Source organism: Rhopilema esculentum, chromosome 2, assembly GCF_057945365.1.
Source record: "Rhopilema esculentum isolate cy_ngs chromosome 2, ASM5794536v1, whole genome shotgun sequence".
In the NCBI taxonomy this organism is placed as follows: Eukaryota; Metazoa; Cnidaria; class Scyphozoa; order Rhizostomeae; family Rhizostomatidae; genus Rhopilema; species Rhopilema esculentum.
In genome coordinates, this window is record NC_142816.1 from 2,432,683 (window position 1) to 2,446,007 (window position 13,325).

General features: G+C 32.5%; 1 protein-coding gene across 2 annotated transcripts in view; it reads left to right on the plus strand.

Moving 5' to 3' along the window:
* The first annotated feature begins 8,580 nt into the window (after nt 1-8,580).
* LOC135695309 (uncharacterized) overlaps nt 8,581-13,325 on the plus strand; it is a 65,837-nt gene continuing 61,092 nt past the window's right edge. For both annotated transcript variants that reach the window (XM_065214365.2, XM_089109034.1), the window contains exon 1: nt 8,581-11,436. In XM_065214365.2, coding sequence (XP_065070437.2) covers nt 11,204-11,436 — 233 coding nt within the window. In that variant the 5' untranslated portion in view covers nt 8,581-11,203. The remainder of the gene's footprint in view (nt 11,437-13,325) is intronic.

Consider the following 13,325-nt stretch of genomic DNA (forward strand, 5'->3'; position numbering starts at 1 on the left):
GAAGGGCTTCCTTTTATCAAAGGCTGGTTTTAAGTTGCCCTACAATTAATTTATAATTCATTATTTAAAAGTGAAAAAAATCGTGCATTCAAAACTGAAAAAATGAATAAAACTCAATAAATTAAATAGCTTTTGCTATATACAAAATTATTTCATGTTAAATTTTAAAAAGCTTTTATTATCTTTAAATATTTAATTAGATTATTCTTCTTTTGTTGAAAAGTTGAAAGATAAAAACGTAGCTTTGTTTCTTGGATATAAAGCCTCAGAATACAAATATAGAGTAAACGGACTTATGAGATAGACGAATGAGTTAAATAGACGATTGGGTTAGAGGAATGGTCGAGTGAGATTGTCTTGAATACAGTGATAAAAGGTTATAGTTTGACTATAGGGATTTACTCTGATTCCGGTAAACAATTTTGATAAAAACATTAGTTAAAAGACTTCTTCTATAATTTGAGCCATTTGTGCTTGTTTATGGATACTATTGATCGACTCTTGCTGCTGAAAAATAGGAAATCATATGTTTATGTATTCTGGGGTTATTTTGGTGACGACCTTGTCGACAAAAGACTTCTACTACGTCTTCAAAAGCTATGGTCGTTGGTCCTTTTTTCAATACAAGCCTGTTATATCATTTCCCTCAAGCGTCACCCATCAAAGAAACGGCTACTGTTAGGGATACCACAGAATTCTGTACCGAACCTCATTTCCCCATTTGATTTGTTACGTTGAAAGTTTTATAAAAACTGCACCAGAAGAAGTATTGAGTTGTTGGTCTATAGGAATCGACTATTTTACATTTCGCATGAAAATTTCTATTTACCTGTCTGTTGCAAAGTGCTCGAATGGCAAAGCTGTACACAATTTTAGTGTATAAATCAGGGCCGTTCTAAGTGGCCGGTCTGGGTTTCTCGCTTATTGTGATCATCAGGCCACTGTGCCCATATAGGAAAGTAACTCCATCAAAAATTTTATTATAGGCATAATATTGAGACTTGGTCAAAATGTTTCTAAAATCCTGGCAGCAAAATTGAGAAAGAAGATCATGATTTTCGTTTGTTGAATGTTCATTATATACTTCATGCATTGAAGGGACTATGAAATTTATGTTTTCATTGAATTCGAAGAAAGGTGATCACGCTGAATAAGAAAATATTTGCCATTTAACACGTTATAACTGGTTTTGAGTAAAAGGAAGCAAACTACCAAAATTATAGGAAAACGTGCTTGCCAGCTTGCGTGCTGTACAAAATAATGTGACAATATTAAATGAAATTAAACTAAAATCATAAAAAGAGAAAAACATAGAATTTATCAACGACGTTTCGTGCATTGCCTGTTGGCTTGATAACTGGCTCTGCTCGAAACATCGAAACATCAGGAATTTATGTAAAGTTATCTAGATATAAGAGAACAATGAATAAAGAAATCCGATTTTAATGATATGGTCAGAACAGACAGGGAGTTCCTCAAGAATCAATCTTAGGCTCGTTGCTTTTCAAAGTTTTCATAAACCTTATATAACTTCTTTTTAACAAAAGCAACCTATGCAGTTACGCCGATGACAATACAACTTGCTTACCAAGTACTAATGTAAATAAACTGGTGACCTAAAATCAGAAGCAGCCACAGTTGATAAATGGTTTTGGCACTTTACGGCATTAAAAGTATGTTACATCTTTAAGAGTCAACTGAACTAATAAAAAGGAATAAAAAAATCCAAATCAATCATTGTACTATCAAAAAAGTAAGAATGTTAAATTATTAGGAGTAACTTTATCCAACACATTAGATTAGAAGAATGTATCAAAAACGTCTGTGAAGAAGCAGGAAAGAATTTAAATGCCCTAGCCGGGCCGCCTTTTATATCAATGTATCTAAGGGAATATATTCAACAATAACATTAATTTTGTCAAAAATTTATTATTTGTTATTTTTGATGCTTCTTTTTAGAAAAAGAAATTGCCTGGTAAACAGGATAAAAAGGGCAATGATATTAGCTCCTAACTATTATCAATCAAATTTTGATAAGAAATAAAGCAATCGCTTCTCATGAACAATTTACCAGATCTTGCAATAGGAATATATAGAAAAAATTTAAAGGTTTACTTCCATCTTCTATAGAGTGAAGTATATCAAAGAATGAATATATCCGCATAACTCTAGAATCTCTCAATTCGAAGACAACGGAGCCACATTGCAAATTATTTAGACTTAATACTGTTTCATATAGAAAAAACCAAATATGGGACTCTATCCCCAACGAATCAAAATACTCCACAACTTTAGAAATTTTGAAAAATTGAGAATTCTTCGTTTAACTGTACTTGTACTTGTGACCTGAGCAATACATATGCAACATTGGTTATGTATGATTTATTTTGTACGATAATTATTTGAATTATTGAAGTTTAATTAGCTTTTGTTTATATAGATATTGTACCAGCCTGAAAGAAAGAATGAGTTAAGATATAAGGGGCAATTTAGAAATGATAAAAAGCAAGTTGTCCAGAAATAGAGACTTGGCTGACCATTTTGCCATCCTTTCGCAACTTATCTTTTTCAATCACTAAGTTTTATTCTTATCTAGTTATTATTTTCCTATTATCTGAAACCACGGAAAGCTCTTGATGGCTAATGAAACTATTAACAAAATTGATATTCTTGCTAGATCGATTATCAGTCCTAACTATAGGAAAGAGAATCTTCTGACACATTGCATTTCGTGCTGGGTTTGCTAAATTCTAGATTGTAATGAATCTGTTAACAAAATGGTTGGCCAATGGTGATTTGTTATGAAAATGTTATCTCTATGACCCTGTTTTATGACAGCAAAGTTCTTTGGGAGAAATAGACAAGGATGTATGAAAAGGCAAAACAATCTCCTTTACCTATACGGCATTAAACACGCACGGATATTTAGATCTTTCGCCATTTAATAAAAACCTTTACAGTAAGAAACTACTTAAGACCTTTTATATGGATCACTTTACAACACTACAGTGAGAATACGAAAGGGTGCAAAAAGCAATGACAACCCAAAGGCATTTTATCATAGTGAAGACGATCTAAAATTAAGCTAAATATAACTGGACAAGTAAATAACTACACAAAAGATTTAAGTCGTAGGTCGAAGTTCCACAGAAAATTAGTAAAGTCACAACAGAGATTTTGTAAAAAGTCGATTCGCGTGAATAAACAGGGTTTTTGACGTGCAGTGTTTTCAATAATATGAATTTGTTGTCGATGTAAGGTCTCATCAGCTACTATAGTATTTTTTTCTTTCCAGATTAAAGCGAGTCGTTTGGTTTTGTTTTTCTTGGCAGTATAGATGGCTTGAATAAATGGTTACAACTTGGCTTTTTGGAACGAATTCGTATCTAAGAATATCACTGCTTTTTGCATCAACAGTCATAGAATCAAACACGTCATGTTGCTATATAAAACTCCGGATAACAAAGAGATATTCCTCTAAATATAAAACTCCGGATAACAAAGAGATATTTCCCTAAATATAAAACTCCTGGTAACAAAGAGATATTCCTTAGAATATAAAACTCCGGATAACAAAGAGATATTTCCCTAAATATAAAACTCCTGATAGCAAAGAGATATTCCTTAGAATATAAAACTCCGGATAACAAAGAGATATTCCTCTAAATATAAAACTCCGGATAACAAAGAGATATTTCCCTAAATATAAAACTCCTGGTAACAAAGAGATATTCCTTAGAATATAAAACTCCGGATAACAAAGAGATATTCCTCTAAATATAAAACTCCTGGTAACAAAGAGATATTCCTTAGAATATAAAATTCCGCATAACAAAGAGATATTCCTCTAAATATAAAACTCCGGATAACAAAGAGAAATACCTTAGAATATAAAATTCCGCATAACAAAGAGATATTCCTCTAAATATAAAACTCCTGGTAACAAAGAGATATTCCTTAAAATATAAAACTCCGGATAACAAAGAGATATTCCTTAGAATATAAAACTCCGGATAACAAAGAGATATTCCTTAGAATATAAAACTCCTGGTAACAAAGAGATATTCCTTAAAATATAAAACTCCAGATAACAAAGAGATATTCCTTAAAATATAAAACTCCGGATAACAAAAATATATTCCTTTAAATATAAAACTCCTGGTAACAAAGAGATATTCCTCTAAATATAAAACTCCGGATAACAAAGAGATATTCCTTAGAATATAAAAAATCTCCGGATAACAAAATGCCAGAAGTTGTTGCAAAGTTCCTGGTTGAGATAAGCAATTTTTCACTTTCTAGCATAATTTTTTGATTGAAGTTACCAAAATTATAACATTCAAATAATGAGTTGATACTAAAGATAATAAAGAGCTTGGCAAGAAAAAGAAACATTTACCTTATCTACAATATCAACAAGCTGTTTATCAAGTTTAGGTCGTGTGTGTTGTTTTAGATCGAGGTCCTGTGTATGCCTATTTCTGTTTCCAAGTGATTTTACGATAATTTCTAAAAATTCTAAAAATTGATTCTAAAGTGATTCTAAAAATTAAAAGCTATATCTTTGTTTTGCATTTTTGTTTCTTTTTCCTGACACAATTAAGCACTTTTTTTACTGTGTTTCCAAGACGTGGAGTTTAAAGTAAATCTCAAATAGAAAACTTTGCTAGAATGACACGTGACTGTGACGTACATCCATAGTATAGTTTTTAAAGATCAAGAAGATAATTTTTCGAGCGTTCATGAAGATCCTCAAAAATTATTTAATATGATCCTCAAAATGAAATGGATAAATTCCAATGCAATTTGCTACTTTTGGAACTTTTAAAGATTAAAAATGTTCGAAAGCAAATTGTAGAATACCCTTTACTTTTGCAAGTATGTAACACATGTTTAAGGTTGTTTTAGATATTCCAGTTTTTAAGTGGAATTGATTAAAAGATCACTGTTATTTCGCTAGTTACTATTGAGCTAGAAAAGTTTGCACTCACTATTGAGTTATCCATTGCATAAGTTTACCGCAGTGAATTAGACAATAAACACTTATTCAAGATGACCTATTTATGATTTTACAAACGGCGATAACAAAAATGTGTCTGCAAACTACTTTTTACATTAGAAAGATAAGTAATTTTCTAATCGGTAGCCCTTTTCAGTAATACTTCAGTAGCCCTTCTTCTAATCAGTAGCAGCAATGTTTGATGACTCAGTTGCTCAGTGGTTAGAACTCCTGGGGTTTGAGTCCCTGACATGCCCAGACTTCCACCCAGAATGAGAAGAGTCGCCAACTCTCTGCAATTCCAGGCGTAGGAATCACGAGGTATATTGGTATCGAATGGAGGGACCATTAATGTCGGCCATTTTAAATGCATTACTTTCCTTTTTCAAGTAATGTCGGCCATTTTAAATATATAACCTTCCATTTTCAAGTAGTGTCGGCCATTCTAAATATATCACCTTCCTTCTTCAAGTTATGTCGGCAATTTTAAATACATTACCATAATATATTTCATTCATTGTTAGCTGTTGTTTTACCTTGAAGATATTCAGCTATTAATGTTGGCTTCAACATTACTCTTGTTAATTCTTTATTTTTTATCATTGAAATAGCCATTCGTTTTGTGTTGGGATTAGGCAAATGATCGAAAATGGGGCTAATCAGCAAGACTATGATAAACAAATAATCATTGTGGTAAATTGATAAAGATTTCTGTTCTTAAATGTACGGAATGGGTTGAAAGTAAACTTTTAGAGTAGATTTTGTCTTAGGTATATTACAAACTAAACAAAATTAAACTGCAAATTACACTAGCAATCTGTTTGCTTTAGATATGATAAAGAAACAATGAATTACCAGGTAATATGAATGCTGATAAATTGTTTTACAGGTAGATAATATTAAGCATCAAATTAACAGTGAAGATTTTGAGGGGCATTCTGTTATCTATCTAAATGACCAGATGAATGGTTCAATGTCTTTCATAAGCTGTAGCTGTGAAAGTTGAATATTATCAATGAATTTCTTTAATCATTCTTTAACCAGGAATCCAAAAAGATCCATAAATTTTTTGCTTGCTAAAATTCTTTTCTTGCTAACATTTTCATGAAAGGAGTAAAATTTTATGCTTTAATCTGATTACAAACCGAAAAAATACGAAAAATAGTTTAAATTGCTTTGCTTAAAAATATTTCATTAAAACTTTTGAACTATTGCAATATCGACTGATTGGAAGTATCATTGTCTTTTTCATTTTAATTTGGCATTTCCTTTCTTGTTTCATTCATTCCTTTCATTCCTTTAAAAAATAGCAAGTCCTTTGATTCGGGGGTTAGAAAAATAAATTTTCAATTTATGCTCTAAGAAATCTTTTGTATGTATAAAACGAAAGAAATCTATGACAATGACATAGTAAATTGAAACATCTTGTGTAAAATAGACGCATGAGCTTAAAAATTACTCTAGGACCCTAACTCTCTTCCTTCGTGTTGAATATCTGTGAATATCGTAATCTCATTATTTGTTTAGCATCCCTCGTCTGCGTAAGCAAGTTTACGTCAGAGAGGGGGAGATTATGAAACTAACAATTACACTGAGAGAGATTACAGCTAATGACATTTTACTAGGCAAATTATCATTTTCCTGGCAACCAGAAATGCTACTAAGTAACGGTAAAAATCATACCTGATCTAGGCGTAGTAAAATCCTTTTTGTTACGAATGAACCTAGATCGGGCGGCTTGTCATGCGTTCATAAATTTCACAATGTATACTGATTTTAAAGTAACATCGCTTGAAAAGAGCGTGGCTGTACCTCTAAAACTTTGTCAGTATTGTGTTATGGAGCTAGCTTTAAAAGGTCATTAATTTCTTTTTTCCAATTAAAACCTGCTTAATTTTTTATCCATCTACTGTTGGTAGGAGCTGAATGGGCTTCTCACGAGAAAAGAAGCATTTAAATTTGCACCATAGATAGACATAAGAAGCATTTACGGTTTGGAGAAGACAAGTAGATAGAGAGGGGGCGTTCTATTGAGCAGCATAAGATTTCCAGACCCCTAACCTTGAGGTGTAGTTCAAGACCATAGGCTTCAGTTTTTTAAGAGCGAGGGAGGAGCTGGTACCCAATGTGCGCGGTTCCCTTTACTTTACTATGAATTAAAACCGCGAGGTGTGTCACTCTTTTCAAAAAGCGTACTAGACTGTTTAAAATCAATAGGATTTTTAAGATTTTTTTGGGAATTTTCGTGGAGTGATCTGCCACTCGATTACAACATTTTATTGTATCGAAATGCACTAGTTTGGTGTAATAATGTGTATGTCAATACTAAACGAATGGCTTCTGTGCCATGAAACTAACACTTAAATTTTGGGATACGCTCCAAGCTTTGCTGGAAAGCAATGCGTCTCTCGTTTTTCTTTGAATCTCGCACTCTTCTCTTGGGCATCTCAATGCATACTGTCCAACAACTTTTAAGCAACGCATTTGTAGCTATGAACCCAAACTAAAGTCATATCATCGCCAAAAAGTAGCCAAAGAACTGGAAGTTTACTTGCAACATTTTGGATGACATTTAGCAACACTATTGATTTTCTTCCAGCAAAACACACAAGTATTGTCATTGTATAGAATTTAATATTACATGCAATATTACATATAATCTTACATATTTTATATTCTTATCCGGTTTTGCTGTTGATTTGCTGTTAAATGTTTTAGGTCATAATTTGTCAGAAAATTATGAAAACTGCAACTCACCAATAGAAGAAAGAAATGATGAAATGATTTAGGTACATTTGTATTTGTTTTTATTCCCCCGAACAAACAATGCTGTTATAAAACTTTCGTGTCTATGAACATTCGTGAATATTTAGACATTTTTGAGATCGATTAAATTTCATCTCTAGTTAACTTTTCCCTTTTTATGGATTAAACTAGGAAAATAAATGTTTTAGAGACTTGCGAAGAACAAAAGTGAAAAGTATTTTTTAAATGTAGCATTAGATAACAGTGATAACACTGATTATGGCCTAATGGTATTAAAAAGTCCATTCTTTGGATTGTTTTCGTAAGAAAACGTGCTGTCAAACATTTTATCAATCTTGAATGTAGTTACATACATTTTATCATTTTAGAACAATCACCGTAACAAATGAACGTAATAATGCAGAGACTGATAGTTTAAGTAAGAATTCTTTGACGAAGATTATAACTTGGGTGGAAAAGGTGGCTAAAAAGTGTTATAGAAAAAGCCAACTGCTATGGCAACACAAGTCCCAAAGTTAAAAGTGAGTATTTTTTAAAGCATTGCCTCCAAGTCATTGGATGTCTCTTTCTGCAGCCTCTTCTTTCACGGCAAAAGGAATTATTTTTCATAAATGTGTTTTTTGTTCCAAACTGAACTGAATGTAGATTTTGTGGATGCCAATTTCTTCCCTGTTTTCCGCTTGAGTTTTCATTTATGACGCAATAACTCCTAAGATCGAATGCTTCGTTTCTAAACAACTTGCATTTTAGTTATTCTTTATTTTGTCTTTGCTTAATAGAGTAAAAGGCGAGGGGCAGATAGCAAATAGCTTACGAGATTTTACCGAAAACAAAAGGATTTCTGGGGATTTTCAGCTAAAACAATAGGATTTCCAGAAAAGGTGTACGACATTTTTGTAGAGTGATTTACCCCTCTGTAAAAGGTGTGAACCGGTATGAATTGACTTTTTGAGTTGCTGGAGCATACAAAATTTTGTCAAACAGAGAATTGTTATACCTCTCAGGACCCTAATGATAACAGTACATATTGTACTGATAGGTTATCCTGTTAAAACATTCGATTATTATATTACATGATTTCTTATTCATGTTACTAATGCAAAGTTAGGAAAGATAATGTCACGCACCCTTTTAGCATCTTCAGCATGTTGAATACATTGAAGAAGTGAGGATTTCGGGTATACGAGTATGCTTGGTGAATTAACTGAGATTGAGCCACAATTTGAGTATTTTTATGACTGAAAATACATCATTTTTTCATTTTTATGCTTCTTCGACAATAAACACTAAAACGTAGGTTCAAATGATTTTTATCAAAAAGAGAGTTCTCGTGAGATTTTGCAGCAATTTTAAAATTTTATATTTATTCGAGGTATGTCTCTCTTGTGCGTTGTGATTCACTACGAAACGGTTATGTTTCACAAAAATTCATACTCTTATTGCCTCAAAGGCTTATTGTTATCCTTATTATGTGTCAAAGTGATTAAGTTACAAAAAGACATTGCAAGCATTTTATGAATTTAATTACATAACCTGAATCAACGTAAAATAATTATATAGGCGAGGCTAGTTCCATCTATCTAAAATTTGCTAATATATAGCTCCAGGTGTCCATATACTTACGGTTTAAATTTTCTAATGCAGCGGTGATTTTTAAAACAGCTTTGGCTTGGCACAACAACTGCACGGGCAAGGTTTAAATTTTAGGTTTTTTCTTTGGAAAATACCTTATTTAGCTCTGAGATTTCTAACTAAGGTATATGTTCATACACTTAGATATAACTCTCTACTGCTCATTCTACTTCAGCCATAATTTTCAAATAATGTGCTTATTCTTCATTCATAAAAATTATCATGAATAACGAACAAGCCAAAATTAAAATAGGAAAATCAGTTAAAAGTAGAAAACAGAGTTTCGCTAAGAATCGTTTTTCAAAACTGGGGGGATTGGTGTTTTAACAAATATTAATTTTTTTAAAAAACATAATAACGATGACAAGTTCATTTGCATTAGCAACATTACAATTTATCATCATTTGAAATTGTAAGTACCCCTTTTCGTGCTCGAATCAAGAGATTGTAACCAAATCATATTCAATTTTACTCAACTCTAACCTTGAAATCAAAAAAGACTTGCTGTACTCTATTCTAATCTTGGAAATTGAATAGATTTAGCTCCTGCTTTGATTCTCATTTTATTTTATGAATGTGCAGGATTTTATATTAAGAAGTCCCTTTTTTCTGTTTCTTAGATTTAGCACCTTCAGTGGCGGTTCCAGCTACTGCAGAGTGGGAGGGTAATAGGCGTGGCCAGTAAAGCTACGCTTCTTTGCCTCGTTTCAGTGCTTTGTACCAGGCTAGTTTCCTTAGCAAATATGAACTACCCCTAACTAGCGCTTTTAATCCATTTTTAGAAGAAATATGCAAACAGTGTTTTGACAAAAGTGAAGAGGGGGGCTATTACCCTCTATAGCCCCTTGGTGCCGCCACTGAGCACCTCCATTGTAAGATGTTCCTCTAATTGTATTACTTTGTGCAACATTTAGAGCTCTCTCCACATCAGTCTAGTTTTGAAACTGCTAATGGCACATCATCTACCATCCTTGCCAAATAGTTAGAGTACCTGCACAAAATATCCATAGTTTCTCCTTCTACTCGTACAATGTTATACAATGCGAGCATTGGATGAATTTCAGTGACAATTTGTCTTTGATGCATAAACACTTCAAGAAAAACCATAGACAAGAAGTCATTTGCCAATGGGTTTTTTGGGTAGTTTCTTAGTTTCAGGTAGTAAGTAGGGTAGTTTGTTAGGACAGCAAGAAGCTGTGCTTAACGAGCAGTGTCCTTGTCCTTTCTCTTGACCACACCCCCTGATTCCTACGACTGGAATTTCTACTCACTCTAGATGAAAGTAAGGTCACGCCAAGAGCTCAAACTAAACACCCTTGGATCTGTTGTCATGTCAGCGTCTCTAGCCGCTGAGCTATCCTCACTGCTGTTTTAAGAAATCAGTAATGTGCAGAGAGAAAGGTCGAAGAATTTAGCAAAAAAGATAATATAACTTGAACCTTGGAGTTAACTTCTTTTGAGCATGATTGTTTTAGTGTTCCGTTTTGTACATTAATTTTTGACCTCGATTGTAGATATTTAAAAGCTTTTTTATCTGTCCTTTCATTGATGCCTTTATTCGACTCTCAAAATCATTCTCGGGTACTTTTGTTAACTTTTGCAAGTATTTCTGTAGTCATTAAACATTGTTTTGTATAGCTTAGGAATAGAATTTATATTGAAATTGAAACCCAAAATAAGCCTTTTTCAGGATTAAACGAATTCGGCCTAAAATTGAGTACGGTTAACGTTTAACGACATCGCTACGATTACGGATTTTCCAAAATATATCAAGGTCAATGATTATTGGAACAAAAAGGTGCGCTTATGCGGACATCGGATCAAAAAAGGTGCGTTTTTGCAGGTATCTGTCTTTTAATGGACCCACCCTCTTTTCCTATTTGCTACAAGGATACAGCTACAACAACAACATCAACAACAACACAAGCGTGCAATTTCCCGCTTAAACTTGAGATTCTTAAAAAAATTCTCGATGAACGTTCTCAAGATTTCTTACTGCCTACTATGTTTCACCATATAGTGGGGTCATATGATATGATGTGAGTATAAGAACATTTTGTTTATATGATTGTATTCAGCACAAAGAAAGTTTCTTGATTTCATACCTATTTATTCTATGTCTATGCAATAAATTCTTGAATCAAGACTTCACTTCGATCACCAAATCATGGACCAAGGGCAAATTTACGACCAATTACAAAATATGTTGCAACATTGATAGAAAATTCTTTCCACATTAATTCCAGTTCATTTCATTTCAGCTCATTTCATTTTAAAATTCCACTACATACAAATGCTATTAAAATAATACAGTACATCAAACCAACTACAATAGATTATCAAACTATCATTTCAGTTCAGATATTTAAAATGAAAACCCACGCACGTATAAAAACAAGCAAAAAAGAAAATTTTGATAAATGAATAGTGAATGTACAAGTTGCTCTATCAATCTATCAAATGTAATATAAATGCATAAATACTAACTTCCAAAACAAGAAGATCACAGATGTTCTTTCAAGAAGTTCTTAATTCTTTCAAGATTGTTTTTTTCTGCTCTTAATCATTGCTTAGTATGTGAAGAGGTGTAGCCAGGAGGGGTTTGTAGGGGTTAAGGCATCCCAAATTCCTCATGTGTTGGTCAGTAAATCTCCAGTTGGCCTACCAAAATACTAGTTGGTCGAGATTGCAGTAAAGAAATTGATTCTGGAAAGGGCAAAGGTGATACAAGGTTTTATTGAATTTACCACATAGGTGCATTTTGCATCAGCAACTTGCATTAGAATGGGTCTGGCTTAAAATTTGAAAATCATTGACTATTGCAGAAGAAAATCTTTGCTTGAATGTGGAAACACACTATTTTCATAAATTTTGTTTGGCTTTTTAGGCCTTCAGTTTGTTTATTCTTATATAAACAAACTCAATGAACATAGAGGAATTATAATTATTTGTATCAATTGTAAATAATGTTATAAAGTGAAAATGGTAAAATTGATTTTTTCTTTCTTTTTCTTTGTACATAAAAACATACATGCATACATTATTTATTTAGTAACGCAGGGTAAAATATGCCAGTCTCAAGTTGACTTATGTTGGCCTGCAAATAAAAGTGTGAAAAGAAAAGTAATATAGCTACATTAATGATAAGCAGATGATTTTATCCTTTTTAAAATTCTAATATCTAGTCCATATCCTTCAAAGTATAAAAACTTTCCAAGATCTTTGTTTTTGATTGTTACTGTTCTTTTTCGAAAGTTACTTTTTCAGAAAGTAAATGCTTTGTAAAATGCTTTTTCTTCACTATGTCCTGTATTGTCCAAGTTTCAAGGGCAGTGTTATGATTAGAAGTGTGCAATTAAAAGTAGTAAAGGGCTCTCACAAAACAATAGAAAGAGTAAAAATTGACAGCACTTTGACATCGGTACAGGTTGTTGGAATTTCTCATTCCAGCTCTCCAGCACTACAGATGGTTATCCTTTTCTTGTCTTATCTTTGTTCTTTCAGCCTTGAAATAGTATCATCATGAATAAATGAATAATGAATTGATGAACAAATGAAAGAATGAATGAATAAAGAAATGAAGGAATGAATAAATGAACTAATGAATGATAAAATGAATGAATGAATGACTAAGTGAACTAGTGAATGATTAAATGAATGAATGAATGAATGAATGAATGAATGAATGAATGAATGAATGAATGAATGAATGAATGAATGAATGAATGAATGAATGAATGAATGAATGAATTAAAAAGCCAATAAATTAGTGACTGAATGGACCAACTCTGAAGAAACAATTCACAAATTAATCAGATTTACTGAAGTCTTAGAGGATGGGAGGTCCAACATGCTATGCAACACACTGTTTTCCTCATTTGCTATTGAAAGTTTTTTTCTCTCTTTCTTTGCTGAATTGTATGATGCT